Below are 27,650 nucleotides of genomic sequence, written 5' to 3'. Positions count from 1 at the left end.
GTTGACATGAACACACCACCGCATGCATAGCTGATAACTGAGTTTTATCAGAACAGTGGGATCTGCATATGCATTTATTACTGTCCCTTTAACATCATAGAACTATACTAATGAGCGCAGGTCAGGAGAAAATGTATTGTCATGCACTGCAAAATATTACTTAATATGACTGTGATCTGTTGTTGATTGTACGTTTATACAGAACTCACTGCCACATTCTAAAAAGAGAGCACATTCATTACGTTGGAAAGCTAACAATTATGTGTCTGCTTCAAAAGAGCCTGGGTTTCTAAATGGATTTTGTCTATACATTTTCCAGGGCTGTTAAATTAGTCTGGTCTGTCAACCACTAGATATTTCCTGGATGAGGATCCATAGACTGAAGTTGATTTCAAGTTTTTCAGTATCTTTGCGGTGTGTGTGTGTGTGTGTGTGTGTGTGTGTATTTGTGTGTGCATGTGTAACAGCAGGGGGCACCTCAAAGCAATGATTCATAGGAAAGCTTGAAATTACAGAGCTCATCAGTTACCGAGGACGATCAGCAGCGTAAGAATACTCTGTGCTCATGTGCTGCTTTAATCCTGAGAATGAAAAAAGGAAAGTTGTGCCTCCATTGTACTGGTAGTATATGTGTGATTGGCATCGTGTGCCAATTATCCTGTGCTCTCACCAGCCTATTGTGAAGATCAGGCATTTCCACAGATTCTGCATTTTCTTTGATGCATGAGAGAATTATCCTCTAGTCTCTCAGTGAAGGAGCAATATGACACCCTGTTGACATCACTCTGCAACAATGTGGCTTCCTTGTGAGCAAATCTTAAAGTGCTCCTCATGTATCTCGCTGATGGGCCTGGCAGCCTCTTACTTAGTCTTTTCAGCAGCGGTACCGCCAAGACAAAGGGAGTATGTCAGAGTGAACAGCTGTTTTTGTGTCACAATCCTCATGTCACAGGGGTTATGACCTTCTTTCAGTAGCACTCAAGAAACCAATGACATCATTGTTCCAACTGTGCGGCACTGATCCCCTCTTACACTCCGAACTTTCTTCAAGGAAAATAGTTCATTTAGCTTCCCAGTGTCTCTTTTTGGGTAGTCAAATAATAATCTTCTACTAAAGGCAGGCTTAGATTATATAATGAGCTATTGTAGAAACATGTTGCTCTTCTGCTAAGTGCACATATCTAAAGAGTTGGTGGTAAAAAGTAGTGACGGACTTGGAATTAAATCCGAAAGTCGTCTTTCTCTTTGTCATGTTTAAATTGGTTGGCTAAAGGTTTAAGGAATGCCTCTGCACCTCCTCCCTTTCTTTTTCTCTCTGCCATTGTTCTTGTTTCCTATCGTGCTCATGGCACAAATGCAACATTTATTCTTTGCCACGTGGATAATTGCAATTGGACGCAGAAACAGGGCAAATTACATTCCGCCACAAAACCTTATGGGCGTGCATTCGTCGTGATATCGGCGCAATATCTTTTGTGAATCGGACCTTGAGACGGGGCAGACAGCAGTTGCGATTGATGCACAATGCATGGTCCTATCAGCTGCTGCATTTCATTCTTAGTGAATTTGCCCGTCAGTGTCTGGCTGACCATGTTTTAAAATTTGACTGCAGTTGATTTGATTGGCTTTGCTGAATTATGTCAATACCCTTTACGTGACATTGCTTTTATTTACACAGGCATTAAAGCTATTTCACTGTTGAGAAACTGGTTTATCCGAGCCCCCTGTTAGCCCTGTGTTTGCAGTTTTTAATGGAGCATTTCCATAACAACACCACTAGGTCACGACTGACACATTACATCATTGAGAAACTTGGATTTACTGTCACCACAACAGCCATAAATACGTTGTTCTGCATACAATAGGTAAAGACAACTGTGATTGTTAAGACAGATCGGTTTGCGTGGTGAATATGTCAGAATGTGTCCTAAACTACCTCAGCTGTTTTAGACATACAACCCAGACATTTGTCCATTTACTTTGTGGAATAAAATCCTCCGTCACTTTTGAGTTGGACCTCAGGAAAAAAATGCCGACTAGAAATGCTAAGGGCTCAGCTTCTAAGACTATTGGCTAAGCCACAGCACAATGCCACTGCAAATACACCAAATTTAGCATTACCTGATGATGCTGTAAATATATGTTGGAGAGAGAAGTCTGTCATGCTACAGGTTGGTCATTGTGAAGACAATTCCATGTTGATATTGTTGATTAGGGCAACGTAAGCTGCCTTGAGTGTAACATCATGGAAGAAACGGCACATCTTCCTGATATCTGGCAAAGCCTACACTCTCCAGGAATATAGTGGGCAGTCATGCTTGGGCTCGTACCAGAAACCAGAAGCGCACAGGCAGTCTGCTTCCAGACGGTGTTGAGTTTTCACTTCAGCAATATGACTCAGAGGAAATGCCTGCCCCTATAGAGATGTTATTTCAGATGCAACATGCACCATGTCTGCATTCTTCACTCTGAGTTTCAGCCTCTCCTCTCCAGCAGATGTAATGGACTCCCCAGGGTCACACTTAATACAATATAAAACATTGATTCATGTTCTCTCCATTCAGCTACTTAATCATTTGTCAGAAAGCTGCTTGTAGCGACCAAACAGAGCTACGCTGAAGCCATACTGCATGTATCATTTGACATTTTTAAACTCTATCAACATTAAGTATGCCATTGAACACCGAAAATAACATTATAATGCAATAGTTCAACGTGAGCAGCAGAGGAGTTAGAATGAGGAGTCATGCTGTAATCTCTGAACAAAGCTTTCCTTCCTTGTGCCTAACAGAGTATGTGTTATAGGAGGTCATCTGATGTTAGAGGCACGTGTTTCTGTCTATCTTCCCCCTTTCAGATGGACAGTCGTGAGATAAAATGATTCTACTTGTTGGTCTGAAACTGTTTTATGTGCACCTTTCCGGGATTTGACGCTCGGTTTTGATAGTAACTGCAGAGATATTGTAGGATTGCAATGATTCTATGGTAGAGAATGGAAGAGACTTTATATTTTCTCAATTTCTACATTTACTATTGACACCAAATAAGCTAATGGTAAAATGAACCCACTTCTTCTTCTTGGTGTTGATGAATGTAAACATTGACATGACTAGTTTTTACAAAACTTCAAGTTGAACTATGTTTACAAACTGGTATTATTCTATGGTATAAATAAACAGTAACAATCAGGGCTTGAACTGTGAGAGTAGTCTGATATGAATAGACCAAATGTAGAATGTTTGTTTATGTCAAACACAAGAAGCATCTCTCTCTCTGTAACACTCTTTTCTGATCTTACCAAATCCAGACAGCGCTAAATATGTGAATACACCTAAAAATACCAACTTTTTTTCAGTCTAACATTTAGTAGTGTGAACGAAAAGACATCCCTCACCTCACTGAAGGTTGGCATAGTTAACTGTCTATGTCACAGCACACCTCAAGTACAGTTAGTATGCTTTGGATTTTGTGGCGCCAGAGAGGGACGCTGGTGCAACACAAGACATTTACTCAAAATCCTGCACCCAACTACAATTTAGAGGCAATTTACTTGAGTATTTCCATTTTATGCTCCTGAATGCAAGTGGACTAGAAGTCCAACAACAGTAATCACTGGTATCCGACTCGCATTGTTCCACCGTGTGCAAAAGCACAACAGCAGTAACATCTACATTTATTTTGATTTCATTTTTTAGCAATAACATCTAAAAACAGAATTTAAAGTCAGTGCTTTGGAAGCGTCCTCTTGGTGGTTATGTGTGTGGACGATAGCTACTATTATTTTAGGGACTTCTTTTCCCCCAGTATTTGCTAAAGATGTCGCTTCTTTCCAGGCTCGGTGCCATTTTTAAGGCAGGAGGCATTGCCTTAAAGGCTAAATTCAGGAACAAAAGTTTACTGTAGATAAGATTGTAGCATGACTGGCTGCGTCCTTCCTCAAGATGGATACTGCTCTATATCTCTGGCCGTTCTTTGACGGGTACACTGTGAATCTCCCCGGTCAAAGGTGTTTGTACACTCCATAACTACATGTATGCACCACTGCTACTCTGGTTGCCGTCTTGTTACTTTGACAGAGCATGCAAAGGGGACTTCATTGAAGCAACTGTGGTCAAGGACAATGTGTCTAGGGCTGGCTTTGTTATGGGAGTTGTGGAGACTGTTATCATTCTGGCTCCATTAATTCCAATTCATTTTAGCTGTGCGATAACTAGCAGCGTCTGCTTGTCTGTGCACTCACAAGCCAGTGTGCTGTGTTTCCAGATAAACATGAAGCCTCTTGTGGGAGGTTCTCATGAGTTGAAATGGAGGACAGTGATTGGTGCTGGTGAGGAGATAAAATAAATAGACCCATGCATATTTTGAAATGCAGTGTACAGATTTTTGTTACTGTAGCTTCGCAAAGCGTTGGTGACGAGTAGATTTGCAACATAGCTGCTTTACCTCTCTGGGATGCACTTCTAGCTTACTGAGTGACCCAAAGTATTCACATCCTGACAACAGCTTTCACACCACAACTAATACGCAGTATACCAACCTACACATTGTCCGACAATAAGCCAGATATATGGTACAGTATTACCATAGCAGGGCTGAATGAGTTTGTATGTGTGTGGTCTTTATTAGACAACTATTTCAGGCTCCTTGTGGTCTGCGAATGTCTCTCCCTTATAAGTGCACTCATAGTTTTATTGAAATGGCATCTTCCCCCCCCCCCCTCCACAGCATCTGGTATCTTTTGCACAAGCACTTGTTCATACTTGTGCTCATGTCATTTCTGAAAAGTCTACTTCATTATAGTAGTACCAGTGGAAAGTGAGGTGCATTTAAATATGTTAAACTAGAGGCAAACAATTCACAATTCTATTTGACCTAAACTATACCTGTCAACCTTTTAAAAAATGTGTTTTATTTGACATTGATTTGGTTAAGACTTGGGCTTGAAAATGCGAGTGTCTTGTAAAGATGGCACACACATATTTACAAGGCCTCTTTGTCTAGTCTTACAGTAAAACAGATGCGGGTTGTGAATTGCGGCTGTGGGCTATTTTGGACCTCTAATTCTCCCTCTCTCTCGCTCTCTCTCTCACTCTCTCACAAAGGGCCCAAATGGCATGATCACATTAGATACACTAGTGCCAAAGCAGTGTATGAATATCAACAAAAACTACAGTATATTCAGAATATTGTTAAGACTAAAATGGTAATGATAATTGACTATATATATATATATATATATATATAAGTAATTAGAAACGCAATCTTAATGTTTGCAGAAAGAGGCAAACTGTCCTGCAAGGATACAACTTTTTTTTTTAGATTTCCCCAGTACGCTCTTCAGTTTCTAATTATTTAAATTGGAGACTCTTTAAGGATCACTTTTTTGCCCATTTCCTTGACTAATGTCCGTGCACATAGATCATGCGACATTTTCATGAATATGCTTGTGAATGTTTGTTTGGTGAAGTGTATTTCACTTCTGAGACTAAAAATAGCCGTCTAGTGTCTGGCTACAAAGTAAGAAGAAATATGATACGTGGACTCTTTGGGAAATCATCAGCTTATTTGCTGTATTTTTCACATTATTGCCAGGCAGAATTTATTACTTTCATTCCAAGAATTTAACAGTAGCTTTGTAATTCATGAGAAAATCCTTTTTTTTTTTCTGTGTCGTTTGTTGGAACTGCCTTTCTAAGAAGAGAGAAAATGAAAACCTTTTACAATCCCAAGGACAAAGGAGGAGTTTGAGTTGAGGGTAGGCGACATGACTGAGTTTCTCACACTTTCATTGTGAGGGATGTCATCCTCACAGCTTTCAAAAGGGTTACCATATAGTATTAAGTGCTGTTTATTATATTATTAATTATCCTGACAACTACAATTGGTACATTATCCTTATTTTCAGTTACTATGTACCTATCACGCATTTAATTGTGCACCTAAGGCAGAATCATGAATTTTCATGCGAGAAGAGTCACCTTGCCTGCCATCACACCACTTTGTCTGCAGAAGCGGGTAGGAATCTTAACGGATCTCTTCTCTACTCTCTCTTTAACATTTTTCCTCTGTATTCGTGAAGAGCTGCTTTATGTTCATGTTTGACGATCGTTCTAAATTGGAGCCGTCTTTTTAAATGGCGCCGGATCCAACATCATGTGAGCACTCTAAAAGGGCTCACTATGTGTACAACGAGGGTTTGTCTTCATAAGTATAAGTTATATCAACAATCATTTCTCTGTGCTGTTGTTACTTGCTCAATCTGAACTTTCACCGGGATTCACACTGGGTTCTTAAAAAATGTTAACTTACATTAGTGGGAATTCATCTTTGACAGATGCAATGTGTCATTTGATGGCAAAAGATGGTGTTTTAAACTTAGAGAGTAGCCGATACTCTGGAAATATTCTAAAATATAAAATCTGCATGAATGCTGAACAAAGCAAGCCCACACGTAAAGTCAGAATATTTATATACAGCACAGTATACATATATAGTGTCTGTGGAGCGGCACTTTGCATTGGTGGGACTTTCCAACAACAATATAATGTTAATTCTTCAATTCCGGCCTGCTCCCCTTTAATGCTGCTCCATTATTCCTTATGGATTTATAGATTCTTGCTTTCCATCTTCTGATGTCTTGCTCTTTTTGTTTACTTTGACACGGGGATGTCGACTTGTATTTCATATGATATTAGACTGGCAAACCTGGAATCTGCCAAGCGGAAACGTACAGAGAAATGTGGACCTGTGTGACAGATATGGCACCTTCTCGTGAACCATATAGTATATAAGATAAATATGGACTTTAGAACATTGCAGATGTGCCTTTTTATAATTACAGTAAATGTGTCTTATTCATCAAGCCACCTCAAGTGTCTTTTACATCCTATATCTGAGTCAAATATGTTGTGAAAATCCAATACCAACAAACTCAGAAGAATATAAATCATTTTTTTAGATAAGACCTCAGCAGTCTTGTTTTAAAAAAAACTGTTTAAAGTAGCTACTAGCTTTCCAGCGTGTTTATCTGTGTAGCCTGATAACATTTGTCTGCTGTTGCAATTCATCTACTCATTGGTGCCCGCTGGATGCTCTGTAAAGCAAACCGTATCCCAGCTTTTGATTTGTTTTTCCATTTGGTCCATTTCTGTTTCAGCACCCAGAGAACCAGTGCTTAGCTACTATTTGGGAGCCATGAGCTATAGGTGTAAATAGCACCTGGTTTGGCCACTATAGAGAAAGCTCGAAATGAGGACATTTCCTCATGGTTTCTTATATAGACGAGGCTGGAGGCCACCTCCTCGCCACCACTACATGATAGAGCTGCAGCTGTGAGAGTGCAGTTCAAGGTTAAACCAAAGCGGTCTAATTGCCAAAATGTCTCGCACTGTGCTGTCCTTGAGATAAGAAGGTGTAATAGAGTTTATGTTCAACAAGACTATATGTAGTGCTACATAGTCGATGTCTGGATTTGTTCTGCCTTGTCCAGACAAGGCTTTTCATCGAAGGTTCTTTGTAACACAGCACAACATGTTCTTTTGCTTCACCCTCTACTTCGCTCCTCACCGTACATTGGCTGATGACTATCACAAAATGTAAAAGATTGCGTTGATTTAGAAACATTTCATTGTTTGTTCACCAGAGAGCACTGACATGTTTATTTTTCCAATTTTAAAGTAGCTAACTAGATATACACTAGATATACAGCTTGGTCATGATTCTGTAATTTATAAACTTACGGTATTCTTATTACCGCCACCAAGGAAGTTATGTTTTCAGTTCGGTTTGTCTGTTTGTCAGCAGGATCACGGAAAAACTACTGGCCCGATTTTTATGAAACTTGGTGGAAGGGTGTAGGGCATGTCCTTGGTGGAGGTCTGCGTTTTCCAAGCGTACATATAGTTTGTTTATGTTTGCCCATGTGTAGTCGTGAGATTTGTTTTTAACTGACTAATATTAAGTACTGGATCCTTTCATGAATAACTGCTTTTAAAACGTTTCTGGCCACAGCCGGAGACATCGCCACCAACCAGTTTCAGAATTTAGACTGCAGATTTGAGTTGGAGGACATTTTTGAATGTTTGCTCTGCTGGTTTTGACTAAGCTAACAATACTGTATTGTGTGTAAATTTTGAATAATTTAATGTTGACAGTATCACCACTGGTGAATTTAACCATTCAGCAGTTTTTATCTGGGTGATGAGCTTTAAAGTATTTTACAATAAAGTTAAAGACCAATATCAAGCACAACCAACCTAGCTAGTACCAAACTAAGCAAACAGAATGATCCCTATGGTGCTTATATGATTCAGATAGTACACAATCGGATCAAAATTAAACTATTCGCATTATGCACTTTTAAGACATTAAATTGCTGTCCAATATCTCACCCCAGTGAGCCTTATTTTTCTACCATTGTACATTTTTCAAAAGTGACCTCTTATTTTGCCATTTACTGCAACCAAGTCTTTACAAAAACAACTCATATTTTTAGATGGAACAGCTGAAACCAGTTTGCTCTTTTGCCCTTCAAAGTGAGGAACAATAATCCCAACAGAGACGTTGCAACATAAAAGGTGTACTTGATTGACATGACGTAGGCGTACATGAATGCTATTCAGGTGAAAGCCTGTTTACATTTGGATCAGGGTTACTTGCTGATGAATGCAGCTCTGTGTTCACTGATAAAGACAGCAACCGAGTACACGGCATGCTACCTTGCCTGGCCATTTATTAGAAACTCCTAACCAATGATTAACAGTGTCTTCCACTCAATGTTATGAATGAGAAATGATGCATAATGATACATTAAGTTGTTTTAGGAAGTAAAAGTAATTATAGTTTTGGGTTGTGCAATGAAATTAATCGACCTATCTGTTGATGTTATGAACAGCATGCACTATGTAGTATGGATTTATGCAAATATGCGTATTTCTTATCTGATGTTCTTTCACTTTATATTTTGTTGAAAGTTCAAATACAACATGCCACTGCACTACCACATCTAATGTAACATCTTGTATGTTTTATTTATATCTGTCTTTGTGATTCAACATGGAATATTTTCTATGTTTGGAAAACAACCAACAAGATATTTGCATGACTCAGACATCTGCTAAGTTAATTAGTGAATCTAAACTAACCTGCAGACCAGAATTCCTAATTAAAATCCTCACTATTAAATGCTTTTGATGCCAAACCATGTAAGCACCATTTTGGTATCCTTAGGCCTAACACCCACTATCTGACATCAAATCATTTGTGATAATTATGCAAAAAAATAAATAATACTATCACAGTAACCATGGAGACAGCACAGGAAACCGCTCTGCTTGTGTGGTTCAGATGTCCGCCCTCAGAAGTAACATGGTGATAAAGCACCTCCCCCAAAAAAAAAATCAATCTTTGGAAGTTAGTTTCATAGATATTGTCACAAGAACCAGGCTTCACATCAGGACACTTCCACACTCCATCATGCGTCTATATTCTATTTTTTTTAAATTTAATATGAACATACTTTACATTGTTTAAACACAGTGTAAAATGTCTAGCATCGAGGAAGTAGAAAATAGACAATGCTTTATGATTGGGAATGTAGCAGACTGCTTACCCTCTAAAATTCCTCTAAGGTCTGCTGCAGAGACGCAACCCCACAGCATGATGCTGGGGTGGTGTGTTTTCCTGCCGATGTGTTGCTGTCATTCAACACAAGTAAAAGCTTTGGTCTCAGCAGGCCATAGAACCTACATTTGTTTGTGTGGTTGTTTCTGGCCTTCTGTTTGCCACACCGTCCTGAAGCAACAGTTTGTATGCACATGTGTGTCTTCATCTCATCGGTTGTACACATCAGTGGCCTCAGAGTTACCAGAGGTCTTTACAAAACTTCAGTAAGTCATTTAGACCATAACATCCTGCTCTGCAACGCTGGGTTGTCTCCCTGCCTCCTCCTCTTGTAAAGGGGTCATATAAGTGGCCGTTGTGTGTGTGGAAGAGTTTACAGGCTATGGTCTGAGTGATGGAATGGATTAATGTAATTTAATTTAATTTCCATTCATTGTGGATGCGTGTTTCCTCGACATCCAAACTAAATTTTTCACGAAACTACCTTTCAGACGTGTGTGTGTGTGTGTGTGTGTGTGTGTGTTAAGGACTGCAAACATGGAGTACATCTGCAATGCTAATGCCCCAAAAAGGTTTCCTCACCCTCTGACAAACCCTACCCTGTCCCTGGTGAAATGTGATGCCTGAATGATTTGATTTGGCCAACTCTCAGGAAGCCGCTTCCTCACTGCAGCTAAACAAGAGTGCAGGCTAGATGCAGTTATGACCATACCATACCATTATACCTTTTTTTTATGATCTGGGGTTTGTTTATTTTAAATGAATATGATGTCTACTGTTCTCAGCTGTAGTTGTCTCTGATTTGGTTTAAACAAGAGGTTTGATAATTAACCTGCAGTGTTAACTATATTAAAACACGGGCTGCTGGAGTAATCCGTTTAGTGTACTGTACGCCCTCGTCTTTGTGAGACATCCACAAGCAAAGATATTTGTCTTTGTCAGGCTCCAAGTGGGCTGATTAAACACTAAATGGTTTACACTGAGAGATGATGTCATAGCTGAAGACTCCCATTTGCTGATGGCTCCTTGAGGGCTCAAACCTCAGCCCCGCTGGACAGTGCTGACCTCTTTTCTCTCCACAAAAGGAAGCAGGCTGGCCCTGCCCAGCTTTGAACTACCAATAGCGCGCATAGAAAGAAAACAAAAAGACAGTCATTTGGTCTTTACTTTGCTCCCCTCCATACCCTGTCTCCGCACCCGCCTATGTCAACATTTTAGACAGAGTTGACCCAACTAGCATTACATTTAACCGGCACCTTTGTAATTGCTGTGTGGGCTCTTGTAGGCAGGGCATTATGCTGGACTTCTGCTTGCCATAGGCGTGTGAATGAGCATGGAGAGGGGATTGGAGCCATTTTCAAACATTGAATAGGTAACATTGCTGGCTTCATCTAGCTGTTAAAGTTATGGCATCTTGTAATTCTGACTTTAGGTTAATGTTCCTTACGGCAGGAGACCTTAATTACCGCAAGGGGGAAAATAGTTTTTTTGTATCTGATCTGATATGACAAAGTCGATCTCCTCAACTTCTTAAAATGGACTCTTTTACAGTATTTCCTAGTTTATGAAAACGGAGCAGATATAGATACATTAATACAGTGATGTTAGAGAAGGCAATACAAGACCTGTAAGTAATCTTACTCTCTCTCAATTCAGACTAGTGCAATGTTAAAAGTGATACGTAGATGGTTTAAGATCCGACCTAGTGTGGTGCATTTCTGAAAGGGACTCTAGTTAATGAGCAGATTGATCTCTGACGCTTAGTGTTGGTGAAAGGTAGCAGGTGATTTGGTATCCACCCCCAGCAATACAGATACAGTATGTGGAGTTGGGACAGCGCTGTGCTAAGAGGCAGTTTTGCCTAATTGCCTCCTTTCAGCTTCACTGCAGCACAGAGCGAGAGAGGGAGGGAGAGAGCGGGAGAGATAGAGATAAGAGTCTCGGTCCTTCCCAGCTGGCGCTCGCAGTGCTGTCAGACGTGTGTTTTTATGTTTCCTACAAAAGCTCTCTTTTGCAATGCTGTGTACTCAGCCATGCATAGGCTACAGATCTTGTACAAACTCAGAACACTGCTTGGCTCCAAACAGGGGGGTAAGTTCTTCTTTCAGATGGATTCATTTTTTAAGTTTTTGATGTCTCAATGTGGTATTGCAAGATTAATACACTTCACAAGCTCGATTATTTACATCCTGGAACATGCGTTGCACATTATTCTCTACTTTGTAAGGTCCTTCATCAACGCTAATTTTCTAAATATTTTGTTGCTGCAGTAGGAAACGGAGGCTACCTCACTGGTGTTTGATGGTTAACCTGATTCATTTGTCTGATACTTTGCCTCACTTTTAATACTTTTCATTGCACTACTTAAAGTCAAAAAACACTCTCTGCTTGTGCTTCTGAAAGGTAAAAAAGTACCCCATGCTGCTGAGAGGTTGAAGTGGTTGTTGATTCTATGCTTCTGTTTTCAGGTAATCAAAGTTTATAATGAAGATAACACCAGCAGGGCAGTGGAAGTTCCCAGTGACATCACTGCCCGGGACATATGCCAGCTGTTTGTCTTGAAGAACCACTGCATTGATGACCACAGCTGGACCCTGTTTGAACACGTCTCTCATCTGGGAATAGGTAAAATGTTGTTTTCTGTATAAATAGCATTGTTCTGTGAGAATGTAAAAAATCATGCATGATCATTATCCTCATCAAATCTCACATGTTGTGAGAGTATTAGATATTATGTGGAGGCAGCTCAGGTTAAGTGATGTTGATCAAACTGTACACACATTTGATAGTATGCACTGGTATTCACCATGTGATGGCAATGCTGTTAGTACTAGGGGCGAGGTTTGCTTGATTTGATGGGAGTGGCAGTAGTAGGTAGTGGGGGTGGTGGGCAGGTGACTTGGCGATATATGTGAGTGGAACAGAGCACTGCTTTGTGTTTGTGTTCAAAGTTTAGTGCCCAATTACATCGTGTAGAATATGAGGAGGGCTAATATTTGGTACGGATTGTGTCTTTATCACTGCGAGGCGTCAATCATATATATTCCTTGCATAGAATATTATTTCTTATCCTCCATTGGCATTGCATTAGGAGAGAGGTAGTGCAATGCATGTATGGAGACAATCACTGTCTTCAATGGGGTATGGAGATTTTCTCTCACTTGTACAATTTACATCCCTACGAGTATTGTCTGCATATTCTGTTGTGAAATGCAAGAGGTTGCCGTGAGGTCTACATGTTTAAGCCACATTACCTGCTGCTAATTTGATACATTTGAATTTAAAGCACTTTGAAGGCCATACTTCATACTACTGTTAAGGAACATTGGTAGTGATGCATTGCATTGAATAGTTTGCTTTTAGTTGTAACCACTTATGTAACATGTACTGTAACAGAAGTATTTGTTTATCAAAGGCACATTACCATTTGCATTCAAGAGTGGTGTATGACTGACATTGAATATAGTTCTTAATAAGCCAACAGTGAAAAACACACATATCTGTCATTGATATATTAACACTGATCTGCTGAGGGACAGTATGACTGCATACAAGATTTCTCTGCTGCATTTTCACACTATTGCACACATTACATAATTCATCCATCTGTTCTGTTCCAGTCATAAATGTGTTCTTTCATCAAAGCCATGTATTGCTGTATTGTGAAAAACATGTATATAGATATTTGTTATTTATCTTTTTCTGAAATGAGATGCATGGTTTTCACTGTATTTTTCGCTGTTTTCCTGCTTTTTTGCAGAGCACTCAAAGTTCATATCTATAAATGCTTATTAAATCAAATAGTGAACAAGGCATACAGTATCTAATTCCTCACAATCATATTATCAGCCATGTAAATCATGAATAGTTACTTGTTGTCTGATGACGTATTTGCCCTGATTGTTTGTTCAAAGTTGAGGGCTGCTTCTCGTGTGCTGTCTGTTGAATCAGGGGGAAACATTTGTGTTCACTCATTTCAAGTTCTGGGAAATAATTCATGTGTATGTTCTACTGATTCTCTTGAGACCTCTGCTCTCATCCAGAGGTTACACGTTGATATAAGGTTGATGATCAAACTGTGTGCCTCCAAGTAAAGCAATAATCTCTTGTCAGGAAATCTTTGCATTATGATTAAGAACATTTAAACGTATGTATTTCACTTTGGTTTTAGCATTACAGCTGATTCTATTCCGTCTCCATCTTTTATCCATAGAGGAGTGAAAAAAACAACCTGTAATTGATTTTATTTTTCTTGTCGTCCTGGTCTCACTAGAGAGAACCATTGAAGACCACGAGTCCGTTATGGAGGTGCTGTCAGGCTGGGGAATGGACACAGACTGCCGGCTGTATTTTAGGAAGAATTATGCTAAATATGAATTCTTCAGGAAACCCCTGGTGAGTTTGTGATAGCGTTATGCTGTGGGTATGGTGATGGGTTCACACACATGATTTTGCCTCGGGGCAGTCTCTCTTTGAACCAACCACCTGTATTCCGACTACTGTGTGGGTTGAGGAGACTAAAGAGTGTTGTAACAAATGATGTTGCTTTCATATTGGTAGGATTTCTTCCCGGATCACATGGTCTCCATATCCAGTGAAACCAACGGGGTGGTGGATCACTCTCAGCTCATACAGGTATTAAGTTCTTTCTGTTTACCCTGCACTTTATTCCCTATTGAGTGCCAATTGTGAGGCTCTCAAACTCCTGTCTAAATGTGTTTTTATATTCAGAGTCAACTCTTCACACCCATCTATTGACACATATTTCTCTCCCCAACACAGACCTTTCTCAACTCCAGCACTTGTCCAGAGATACATGGACACCTCCATGCCAAAGAGCAAAGCAGGAAGTCTTGGAAGAAGTTTTATTTTGTCCTGCGGAGGTCGGGGCTTTATTTCTCCAATAAGGGAACTTCCAAGGTCAGTAAAACAAAATGACTCGGCTACAGAATTTTGTCTGCATTTTACGAAATGTTAAGAACAATATAAGAAGCGGAATACCACATGGGTTATTTGTTGCAAATAATTAAAACCATTCTGTTGCACGCAATCCTATTTTATATCCTATTTGGATATTTATATGTTGTTGCATTACATTGGTCTGGAGCGCTTGCTTGAATTTAATGCACATACTGTAGTTGCGCTGTAATATTTATGATAAAATTGGAAAAGACTACTGTTGGTACACTGTGGGGCCAACAGTTCATCCTCTGTATATATCTCACTTGTGCTTGGAGAGGGCAGTGGAACAGGTTGAGCTTGATTTTCCTTAGGTCAGCTGGCATGTCACCCAGGCAGAAACAGGATTCTCAAAGCTGCTGACAAGTGAAGCTTATACCTAGGCACACGGCGTGCCAACACAACCATTTCTCAACTGCTTTCATTTCCTACAACAGTAGACCTTTTGTTGTCGGGTGCAGGGAGGCTTTGGTATGGCGCCCACTTTTACTCTAGCTGGTTTACCATTCATCTGTGGTCGGACACATTGCTAGTCAGTCAGCACAGTCGCTAACGGCTGAGGCATTACTTTAAATAAGGAAGTCGGGCCGCTGCGTCACATGAAAGCAGAACAATGGCAATCTTTGTGCCTTTTTCTTTCTTTGAAATGTTTCTTTGGCACAATGTGGGCACTGATACTGTCTCGTTACAGACCCTATATTTTTATTGTGTACCTTCTGCATGCTTCATGTCCAATTCATTTACAAAAGTAAATTACTGTGTTCTTCACATTAGTGACCACATCATCAGAATTATTGAAGAGGCAAGACTGCAATACTGACACACAAACAGACATTACATGCCTCTCCATCCCTCACGCAGTAGACTTACAGACATGTCGCAGAGTTCAATACTAGACCCAAAACTTTGATTTGATGTTGCATGAAAGTTCTTTCTGTGCTTTTGTTTTATAATGACTTCCTCCTTTTTTTACAGGAACCAAGGCATCTCCAGTTCATTGCCGATTTCAGTGACAGTGATGTCTACACAGTGTTGTCAGCCAAAAAACTACATGGAGCTCCTACAGATTATGGTTTCTGTGTCAAGGTACCAATCACTCTCTAGAAATGCCTAAACTGCACCAAAGGAGCAGAAGTAGAGTATTGATTCTCAGCATGCTGAACTCCTTTTCTCTTGTAACTTCTGTCTCCAGTCCACAAAGTGTAGTTCAGCCCGAGACTTGAAGCTGCTTTGTGCGGATGATGAGCAGACCAGGACCTGCTGGATCACAGCCATGCGCTTGTTAAAGGTTGGCTCGCTGATCACTAACTGGTGATGTCTAAGAGGAGGAATGCTGAGTCAGTGCTAGAATCAGATTTAGCTTTGGGAGGAGGTCAGGGGAAACTACTGAGTGATGCTGGATTAGCACTCGTAGCCTTTATAGAAGCAGCATGTGTTCATTGTCTGGATATCTGATGGATACACTTAAGAGCATTAGTCACTCTCCTGCTGGTCTATAAATAATATACAGTCAAGCTTAACAGGCTTTATTTGTACCTGCCCCTTTTCACCACTCCTCTCCAGCGACACTGAAAGTATTTTAAAGTTAAGATGTAATAGATATTTGAGATTGGAATTTAAAATGCTGACTTTTTTTGTGTGTTCCAGTATGGGATGGAACTGTACCAAAACTTCATTCAGCCACACCAGAAACAAAAAGCTTCGCCAATGGTAAGCTGAAGGTCTTATCTTTATGTCATGCAACTCACTTGAAAATGCCTTGAAAGCTTATATCCTCACATTAAAAATGTACTTTGGTAAGCTTATATCAACAGTGGATCAAAAGATTGTGATAAAGCTTGCGCAGTTAATACAAAATCTGCAGTTTGCCTTAACTTCACCTGGTTGGGTCAGCATTGGCGTGTTGGTGATTCAGCCCACATACTGTCCTCACCAACCTTGTTTCAAACCCAAGCAGGGAACTTAATTCAGCCATAAAGCTCTGATGTACCCACTTATAATACCTCTCGAGCACCAAATGACAGACTGATAACGACAGCAACGAGCTGGAGAACATGGTAGAGCATTTAACAGCTAAAAAAAACATTTTACTCAGGAGTTGGTTTGAGACCAGGAAAGTGAAAATGGAACATTGTACAGTAAATGTTTGTGAACAAGTTTGCCATATCAACTTTATAAGGTTTAAAAGGTAGTACAGTGTCTGTTGTTTTTCTAGCTTGTTCCACTGCTCCCAGGTGACCAAAGAAAATCCATTAATGCAGCTTTAAATATACGTTTTCATGCCTTAAAAATGTGTCGGGCCAACACATAGCAGTGTTGTAATATAATTGCATAGGACAAATGAGGCACCTTCAGTGTGTTCATGTGGGTTTGGTGTCTCAGAATAGCCTCAGACTATACTGGGAGTATTTTTGTGGCAGTGAACACAATCTATTTATGTCTTTTGGACATGTTCATGAACCCTTCACTTTCTAAAAATACACAGTGATCAGCTGCTCTCAGATTTAACAACTCATCACCTCTTCTCTGCTGTCGGAGGGTCACCAACAGCCTCGCCAAGAGGATTAGCTAGAAAGATACGAGAGTACATGAATCTGCCAAATGCACGGTCAGGCTGCTGAATCTCCTGTGCTGCACTAGACAGATTTAGCTAAACATGCTACCTTGAGAAAAATGGCTTCATATGATCACTGAAAAGTGATAAAAAGCTGTAATCGTATACAATATTAAGTAACGCACACATATATGCACAATGATGGGTATCTTTACATCATTGGAATTGGGGGACAGAGTGCATAAGACGGACGGGAATGCCTCTATGCTCAAACAAACACTGCTCACTTTGTTTTAACCACTCATTTATAGTCTAAGCTTAGTAGGTGGTAGAGGAACACATGTGGTAATATTAAAAGCTTCTTGGTAATCCTGATAAGAAGAATTTTCTTGAGTGTGTGCAGTGAGCCACTCAGGACTAAAATGTGCCCATGTGTCATTCTTTTCAAAGCCACTCTAATCCCTTTTCAACGGAGTTTTCTGTCTGCATCATCTAGAAATGATAAAAATGGAGTCCTTATTCAGACACTAGATGGCAATACAATACCATGAGACAGCAAAAGTCAGTCTACTCCTCTTCCACAGTATACAAAGGAAATCAACCCCCAAAATGGAAAACATTTGGGTATTTTGTAAAATAAAATACATATCTTTATAGTATTTTTTTTTTGTATGAGAAAATAAAGCAAAATAAACAGGGGAATAATTGAAAGAAAAATAAGTCATACGGTCAGTACAAAAATAACGTATGTGTACAATTTCAGAGAAGTATCTCAGAGAATTCACTGGTGGCGATGGACTTTTCTGGCCAAAAGAGTCGGGTTATTGAGAACCCATCTGAGGCGCTGTCTGTGGCCGTAGAGGAAGGCCTGTCATGGAGGGTAAGTCTGGCTATCACCTGGTGAAAACATCTACTTAATGAAAACTAGGAACAAATCATTAAAATGTTATTATGAGCTCTGACAAACGACAAACATCAAATATGTTCATGTCCAGGGTAACAAGAGTTATTAGGAATTGGCATAGTGCTTTTTAATATTCAACAGTATATTCATACACATAGCTGCTTAACACAACAAAATAGAGCTTAAGTCAACAGTTGTAAGCACCTCATAAGTTGTGATTATAATAGGATAAGTTAACATTACTTTAACTTACATTGTGACTGTAACTCATTTCTCCTGTAGAGGAAGAGCTGCCACCGTCTGAGCAGCCACGGGAGCCCCTCCACATCACAGAGCTCAGTGTCAATCATAGGTTTGTGCGTCACTTTTCTATTATTTTTGATTTGCCCTCTGTACATAAGTGAAATGGATAATTTGCAACATATTGTTTCTCTTTGTGCTTTAGCTCTCCACTTGGCTCAGTCCTGGTTCCACGGCAAACTGTCTCGGGACGAGGCTCAGCGTCTAATCACTCAACAGGGTCTTATCGATGGGTAAGCAGTTATAGTGCTTTTCTGTCGTTACATTATGTCATTAAAGACATTAGGTTGTAGTAGGTAGACCTCTGGGTTTACAGCATTTGGTGCATGATCCTCAACAGTGAGGCTTTTTTGCTATACCTTCTTTTCTAAAGGACAAGGTTGGTAGTTCTGTTAATAAAGGGTGATTTCCCTGTAAAATACCTTTTTAATGTGTCACATTTGAATTGAACAAATACATTTCTGTTCACAATACATTTGTGCAATTATGTGGTGGGTAGTTACAAAATGTAATAATTGTAGAGATTATTTTTAAGAAGAAACATAAAGCGTTTGAATTATTATATCATCACAACATCTAAATGTATCTTTACAGCAATATTCTCTAGTGGGCCATAATAGACTGGACTTCAAGAGACAATATAAATATATTAATATATTTTTTGGGAAATCTCAAATATGGTTGAAGTGACATTTAAATGCGTTCTTCTTGTTTTCAGAGTATTTCTTCTGAGAGACAGCCAAAGCAACCCGAAGACATTTGTACTGTCGCTGTGCCACATGCAGAAAATCAAGCACTTTCAGATCTTACCTGTGAGTACAATCCACTGTTTGGACGTACAATGATTTTTAATAATCTTCCCAATTTGAGCCTGACGTTTAGTAAGTCATCTGTCTCTTGTGCGTGATTCCTTTGTGTGTGGTTGTGCACGTATATGTGTGCATACTCCACTGCAGGTGGACGACGAAGGGGAGTCATTATACAGTCTGGATGACTGTCACACGCGGTTCTCTGACTTGATCCAGTTGGTGGAGTTTTACCAGCTAAACCGAGGGGTGTTGCCCTGCAAGCTCAAACACCACTGTTCCCGGATCACCCTGTGAACGAGGGACCCAAGAGACCCCCGAGGGCCCACATGCACCTTAACTCCAGGGCCTTTCAGGACATACACTCCCAGTGTTCTTGTGCCTTGAAGAAGAAAGAAATACAGACTTAACAGCCGTGCTAACTGAAACCACTGTTGTCATGCACTATCGCCTTCTTCATACTTTTGCTACGTGGTTCCTCCTTATTTTTATATTTCAGAAAAAAGTTGAATTTGACAATAGACTGTATGATAACTGACTACATGTGCTGAAGACGATGTGCAGTTGTGTTTGTTGAACGTTAATCTTTGGCGCTGTAATGTTCCCACGTGTGGCCGTAAATCCATTGGTGCAAAGTCCAAACGTGACTTATTGTACTGTGTACTGTAGAGCTGAACGTGTACTGCAAACAGCTTGTGATTCTAACATCATGACATCAGTGAAAGAAAGTATTTTATTACTCAAATATATACAGTAGCTTGCATTTGGGTTTTCACTGACGGAATTTAAATAGAATGTCTTCTGCGATATGCATACAGTGATTTCATAAACATAAACCTGTCATCAATTTTTATTTGAAACCATATAATTCTGGGACTTGTAGTACACAACACCTCTGTCATGTTAAATTTGAGTAAAACTAAGCTATCTTACTTTTCATTGTCATTGTATTTCTAAGCATTCAGGTATTTAAAAAAAAAAAAAAAAATGATTGTTGTTTTCTATTTGAGTGCTTAAACAACCTATCAGGAAGTGCCACTGTGCATGCCCTGTAAGCTGGACTGAGACTGCTGTAGAGAGACGGGGAGAGGTAACGTCAGGGTGGAGAGAAATGGCACAACCTCACTAGCCTGCACTGTACATTCATTGTAAACGATTGTGATTAAATGAGATGTTTGTATTACATGAAATAAGTTGTGAGCTTGCTCCACAGCGAGAACGGTGAAATATATTTCACTCATTTTAGATAGTAGCCATTAAGATGGAAATCCGAAATACTGTGTGACTGATTTCTAAATTCAGTCATGTGATTTAGGTTTTATATTTTCCAAAAGATTCAGGTATACAGTTTGCCACTGCTGTGGATAAATATTGTTTCAGATATTGTTTGTTTTTAATAAGACAATGATGCATCAGCTTTTAAGAACAAGGCATTTTAAATCAGTGACATTGAAATGTCCATCTTCTGTTAGTTTCATTTTTTTTTTTTATTCAGCTGGACAACAGTGCATTGATCAACAAATGTCATGGACTGCATAGTTTTATATAAACAAAGTCTGTTTGTAATGTATGATTTGTATGATTTATTGTTACATTTAACGATAAGCTGCAAGGTAAACACACTGTTGGTTAAAGCCACATTACAGTACACAGTTCAATGATGTTTAAAAGCTGCCAGCAATTGCTGTAGTTAAATACGCAGCACGGTAAACTCTTAACTATAAAGCCCAGATGAGATCTGGGACAGTGTGGAGCAATAGATGACTATATCTCTTTGTTGTATAAAATAGTATACCGCTTAGTCTTTTTATGATAAATAGGTTATGATACAAATGCAATGACGGACACTAAATCTCACTATACAATGAAACGTTCACCTGGACCATGTCTTTAGTACACATTGGGGCGCTTCTTTGCTCAGAAAGATTTGTACATGATTTTCTAATGAGATCCAGCACAGAGTTAAATTTAGCAGCACTATATAGCAGATGTATGGGACACATAAGCCTAACATTCTCAAGTATGATTTAATGAATTGTGTGGGCAGCATGTGTATACGTATGTGTACATACACTTATATCCTCGACATAAATCATTTTTATAACCACTAGATGGTACTACTTGTCCAGGTTTATGTTTAAAATAATTGTGTCTTATGCAATTTAAATTATATAATACATATACAATGTGTCATAGATGCAAGTTAAGTTTACATTGACTTCAAAAAGTTGTTATACAAAAGTTGTGCAACTAAGACTTCACTGGTATTGAGCATCTAAGATTGTATATGCAAATGCTGCGATTACACCAAGAAACACGTCTATCGAATGTATTGCAATGAGTAAGTGTATTTTTACGATGACACCCCCTGTGTGTCTGTTGTTTCTCTGATATTAAGTAATGTAATATTACTGTTGCAAGTAGTGAATTGAAGGGAAACTTATTTTAATTTACACCTGAGCTCCATCGGATATGAAATATGAAAAAAAATAGTAAAGGATATGATTGTTCTCTACACAATAGTAAACGGAAGAATGTCTTGTCTTGAACAATCTTCTCTGTTGTGATACAAACACATTGCCCCTATACCTCCTCCCCTCCTCTACTTCAATAGCACATTTTGAAACAGTGCTAACATCCAGGGGAGATGTGCGCACACAGAGAAGTCTTAAATGCACCCCTGCTTCCGAGGTCTTGTGCTAAATGTTGTTTTGGATGTATTCCTGCCATTGATCGGAGTCTGGCTGCAGGGGGAGAGATGGCAGCTGGGAGAGACTGCGCTTCCTTTAATGAATTCATCCAGCTCTATCCAGCCCAAACGGCCTGTGGATACAGCATTTCTCCCAGTAAATAAAGACCCTCTCTCTCCGCTCCGTCTCTGGCCCTCATGGATAACCACCACTGTTCATAACACTTCTCACCACTACTTTGGATTTACTCCTGGCTGCACTCTCACTCTTATGACTTCAGATTTTCCACCTCAGAGTTGTCAACTTCACTCTGTTCTAAAATGCCCCTCTTTTTGTATTCCCCCAGTCTGTATTCAATTATCTGGCTACGCCGTCTTCGACCAATTACTGATTACTCTATCTCTAATGAAGTGAAGACTTTGCTGTTTGCTTTGCTCTTGACCCTCAAAGGTGCATTATTTGGGCTTAGGTATGAGTCTAGGCATGAGGAAATGAGACTTGGTTTGTTTAGGGGATGAGCTTTAGTGAAGGTTAGAGGCTTTAACTGTTCCTTTGCAAAGGGCTCTCCCATCAGGAGTATCTAAAGCCAAAAGAAAATCCAACAGCTCTTCACTGTAGATACAGTGGCCACAGAGGAGTGGAGCAAAGATTATTGCAGGTCGAGAAGAAAAAAATATTAAATACGTGAACATTTCCATTTTTCCACACATGGTGTTGAACTAATTATATTGAATCATAGATGAGCTGTGATAACTTTGGTCTACATTGCGCAGTTGTAGTGCTGATTTGAGTTTATTTTTCAATTTTTAGTAAAAACCGTCAAACTATAACAAGCATCTTGTTTTAATAGATTATAGAACAGAAGGGGAAGTCATGCAGGTACAGTGCTGATTATGTCTTTATGTATGATGTAAATCTGTATTAATATTAAATAATTGAAGATACAGTGAGGGCATTATGGGTCTTGGTTGCGTTGATATTTTAAACGCCATATAGTACATTCTCTATGTGACGCTTAAAATGATGAATTGATAAAAAGAAAAATACAGGCATATTCAAGATTTTCTCAAGTTTTCATTATGTACACTTACTGTAACAGCAAGGTTTTTAGGGGCTGACACCTTGAGGTCATATGCAGTTAAAAGTACTTCTATGCTTTATAACAAGCGTTCATTTTACGCAGATGGAGTTTTAAACAACTGCAGTAATAGTGATACATTTCTTGTAAACAGCTACCATACAATTAATTCCTTTTCACACAATGCATGAGATTTTTCAAGACCGTGGTTGTGCCGTGGTGTGTGAAGGGGAATATTGTTGGTGTATTTGAGCATCTTTGGTAATGTATTATGTCTCAGATAATTGCCCAGACGGCGCTTGCTCCATAAATCGCCTTTCTAACCTCTGATATATATTTTTTTCTGGGGGTCTTGGAACTGGCAATCGGTAAGTGCCAAGCTTTGTTAATTACAAGGATAACACATAAACTCGTCAAATAATGGATGTGGTTTGCAATTTTAAGTTTTAATAATCAATTACTGGCAGTAATTCTCTGGAGTCACAGGATAGTCATTAAATCTCAAAAGGCGAGACGCACGCAATGTTTCCAAAGCCCTATTTTTAAATACATAAGGGAACAGGGTCTGCTTCAATCCGGTGCATTTTGTTGCCTTGTTACAATGTAAAGTAGCTCAATTACACCTCGACAGAGCCGCTTGTAAAATAACTGTTAAAGACAGTGAGTGATGAATGATCATATTAATGCCTATTCCTACAGGAACTGAGCCAACAAGGACAAGAGTGGAAGGATTCTCTGTTGCAATAATACTGCAGATCAGCTTGTTTTTTTTTCTTTTAATATGAGTTACTGCTTTTATTATGTTGAAGCCAGAAGTTTAACCAAGTCCTGTATGAACTCACATAAAGCATACACATGTGTCTGCTGTTGTTGGGCCGGAAACACCTCTGTAACTGGCCTCTTTGATCTTGGCAAACAGGTAGATGTAGTGGTATAGAATCAGTGTGCTCTTTTTTTTTTCTCCCATACAGCAGGGTTCCTGTTATTGTATTTTCGCGTCCACCTTCAAAGCTGAAACATTGCAGAGGTTCTTCTTGACCTTGATAAATTAACATGGGAGGACTGGCTTTGCTCTGAGGGAGCCCTATAGAGGCCACGTCCCCTCCTAATCCCCAGTTGAAAGGCATACCTCTACTGCTCAGACCAAATAGTAACATCCACCAAGCCAAGTGTTTACACGATATATAAAGACATAAAACATTTCATCTCTTTTAGGTTATTTAATACAGACATTTTCTCTTTGTGATAGATATGGGTTGATTGTGTGTAACCTAGAATGTGTGTGTGTGTGTGTGTGTGTGATAATGTGAGGTATTGAGACACACACACACAGACACAGACAGACAGAGAGAGAGACAGAGCGAAAGAAAGGGAGGATTGGACCTGCACAGTTGAGCAAACAGTGAATCTGAAGTGCAGCGCCCTGTGTGGCTGCCCACCAACTGAACAACATTAAGGCAGTCCTCCATGTAAAACCTGCTCACTTCTCCCACAGACACTCGAGTTTGGCAAACGGGCAGCGGCTCAGCGGGGAGGAGCTCTCACTGGAAGGCAGACAGTGAGCTATGGACAGCAGGGAGACATAAACCACAGCTTCTGGTGGTGATGGACTGATGTTTTAGGTGATCAAAAGGATGGATAAGAAAAGGAAAACAACAGGGGTGGCACCGGGAGGGGGTCTTGAAGAGGAAAACATTTTGGACTTTGAAGGTAGAAAGTACAAGAAAAGCAAAGTAAAGCTGAGATGTTTGACAGTGCGGCACTTGGGGTGAATATTATCGTATTGTGAAAAGTAGACCCAAACTCTCAGATTCACTTTTCCTGTGATCGCTATCCTTCAGACACCATAACATGTCGTTGGGAGAAGAAACTCCCCCCCAAAAAACGTATACAGTATATAATGGGGCAATTTACTTAAAGGTTGTAGAGCAGAAATTAGGATGAGATATTGTCCTATGATTTCTCTGCAAAATAGGTCAAAGTGTTCACAGGGGCACAAATGGATAAACATGTGGGCATGTGCAAAAGTACATTCACACACATATTGCATCAATTTACATTCCTGCCCACTTTTTTTTGTCTCATTTACATGGTATGCGAGTGACTCCTGAACAGGTTAGGAAGCCTTGTGGAAGAATTAGGAAATGGTCCATTTCTGAGTACACAGTAGACTAGAAGCAGAGCAGCATATGCTGGGATTTGAATGGTCAATCGATGAATAACCCAGAGCAGTGTTTTTCGGCGCAGATTGGCAGGCATTGTGCAGTGGTATCTGTGTGTATACTATGCGTGCAAGAGAGAAGGGGATTCATCCTTCCCCACAGTATTACGCAGTCGTCAAAAATATTTGCAATGCCAGGAGGTATTTTGAAAAATATTTGAAAAAATTCAATACCGTGCTGACCTTTTGCTGGGCATTTGTGAAGAGATTCACTCTGCGTCTAATCTGGCTCAGAGTCAGGGTCTGTGTTACTGTGCCATGCAGTCGATTCTAAATTATGTTAATCTATTCTGCTTGTACATTCACTTTGATGCCTTTATTAAAATCTTTTGTTTTAATTTTTGGTTGAGGTGGTATGCTACAAATTCAACAAAACAAGAAGCTAAACATTGAATTGACAAGAATACTAAGAAACGGACAGTTGCCTGTATCATTTTTAATGCAATCCAGAGGTATTTATTCATATTTCATGTAGGTTTCATAAAAGTACTTACTATGCATCAACAACTTCATTATTATTATTTCATTGTTTTGTTATTTTACATTTATCGATATAATTGTTGCAAATCATTTAATTTCTGGTCACTAGGATCTTCTTACTAATGAGCTGATGTGAAATTGGGCTACCACCACAAGAGGGCAGAAAGAATCCAAACACACACACAACGTAATGCATTTATAATTCCATATAATATTTGCCTACAGAATTTCTACTAAGAGGCAATTCATTTTTAGGGATGTGCCGTTGTTGTACAGCTGCCAGAGCCACTCACTATTTACTGCAGGTGTTTTAAATTGGTTTTATAATCTTTATGGTGATGAAGAGGATGCAATTAGAGTGAAGTCAATTAAAGTAATAAGAGTTTTGTTAAATAACAGCTGTATCTCATATATTACACATTATTACAAAGGATTGACAGAAAAAATATTTACACAATGGTTGAAATCAAGCTGTAAATTTCAAGAAATCTGAAATGTCAGTTTAGCTTTCAGTCAGAAACAGTGAGAGGACAATATTGTCACTGATCTATGCAGATAATAAGTATTTAGTACAATACGTATAGTTTTATCCGAACAAAGCTTTCAATTAAATGTTTTTTTTCTAACAAATGTTACAGCACAATAGAAACAAAAGGAGGTATGTGACACGTTTTAAAAGGAAATATAAAAGGAAATGTTGAAAGTACAACATGAGCCATGCCATCAGTTATAGAACACAGTGTTGTGTCTTCACTCTGCAGAGCTGAGACTTTGCTGACTAATCAGCTCTCTAATGCTGATCGATGTTTGTTGGGGTGGATACTGTCCCTTAAATTCCACCGCAACGTTGAGGAATAAAAGTTGCACACACACAAACTACACACAGAGGCCACACAATTTACTGTGGAAATCAATATAATTCTGGATTAATGCATGACATAAATGCTGGTAAATGTTGCTACTATTTACCATTATTCTACAATTTAAGGTCAGTGTCGATAAAACTTCCAAAGTGGTGTTTTAAATGTGCTTGGCTAGAGAGGCCGCTATGTGGGGATAGCTTATCTTAACATAGCGGCCAAATCTCTAGCGTTAGGCTCACGCTGCAATATCAAGTGGCCTGAGTGTGGGAACACAACAATGCGCATGCCCAAAGCCTTTGGCAATGAATGCGGATGGAACACATTTGATGCCAAGAGGGTTTGATTGGCTATTTGCCAAGTAATGCTGTCTTGGTTTGCTTGTAGATGGCAGAAGTTAGTGTTTCTTTTAAAGAAGATAGTAACTTCGCTCACCATGAACAATGTGGATTATTTTCTACAGTCCACATTTAAAAATCGGCCTCTTTTTATAGATTAAACACCTTGGAGCCCACCAGTAGTGTGATATTGTTATAAACTACTGGTAAAAAATAATCTATCGATTTAACATGACTAACATGGTTTATCAATTACAACATTCTTTTGCTTCCCGCTCTTTATTCAGAAGGGATTGTATATGTTCAAGAACAGGCTTTCAGGGTCTCAACCATCTTTTTGAGAGGATTACCAAACATGAAAGCATTTACAAAATGCGCTAAAATTGGATTTATAGCCTACAAGATTTCATGGATTCAAGCCAAGGCTAGTAAATAGGCTAAACACGCTTTGCACACACGTCACCAAGGCTAATATTGCCAAGGCCACTCACAAAATGCAACACCTAGTAGACCACACAACACTAAAAGTCTGTGCAATATAAATACAATACAGTGTGCAATACAACAAATATTCTGTCTGTATACATAATATTTTAGTTACTGTGGATTTTTTTACTTTTTTGATATTCTTTACCGTTTTATTACTGATTTACCTAGTTATACTACTTGTTTTGATCTTGTTTTTTTACTATGTCTCTTGTTTGCACTATACATGCTGGGACTAATAAAAGATTATCTTATCTTATCTTACCTTACCTATGCCCCACTACAGAATCCACGCAGCACACTCGCCTCTCTCTCTCTCTCTCTCTCTCTCTCTCTCTCTCTCTCTCTCTCTC

The 27,650-nt window shown here is 39.3% G+C and overlaps 1 protein-coding gene across 5 annotated transcripts in view; it reads left to right on the top strand.

Moving 5' to 3' along the window:
* grb14 (growth factor receptor-bound protein 14) overlaps positions 1–20,710 on the top strand; it is a 27,535-nt gene extending 6,825 nt beyond the window's left edge. For 3 of the 5 annotated variants that reach the window (XM_031858293.1, XM_031858295.1, XM_031858294.1), the window contains exons 4-15: positions 12,090–12,246; positions 13,895–14,016; positions 14,182–14,256; positions 14,404–14,541; positions 15,556–15,666; positions 15,773–15,868; positions 16,228–16,290; positions 17,898–18,014; positions 18,321–18,390; positions 18,484–18,571; positions 19,057–19,150; positions 19,295–20,710. In XM_031858293.1, coding sequence (XP_031714153.1) covers positions 12,090–12,246; positions 13,895–14,016; positions 14,182–14,256; positions 14,404–14,541; positions 15,556–15,666; positions 15,773–15,868; positions 16,228–16,290; positions 17,898–18,014; positions 18,321–18,390; positions 18,484–18,571; positions 19,057–19,150; positions 19,295–19,441 — 1,278 coding nt within the window. In that variant the 3' untranslated portion in view covers positions 19,442–20,710. The other 2 variants (XM_031858298.1, XM_031858296.1) reach the window with 2 other exon arrangements.
* The last annotated feature ends 6,940 nt before the right edge of the window (positions 20,711–27,650 follow it).

The sequence above is a fragment of the Anarrhichthys ocellatus genome, unplaced genomic scaffold (genome assembly GCF_004355925.1).
Source record: "Anarrhichthys ocellatus isolate YVR2014 unplaced genomic scaffold, GSC_Weel_1.0 scaffold20, whole genome shotgun sequence".
Taxonomy (NCBI): Eukaryota; Metazoa; Chordata; class Actinopteri; order Perciformes; family Anarhichadidae; genus Anarrhichthys; species Anarrhichthys ocellatus.
This window is presented reverse-complemented; position numbering and strand designations above follow the sequence as displayed.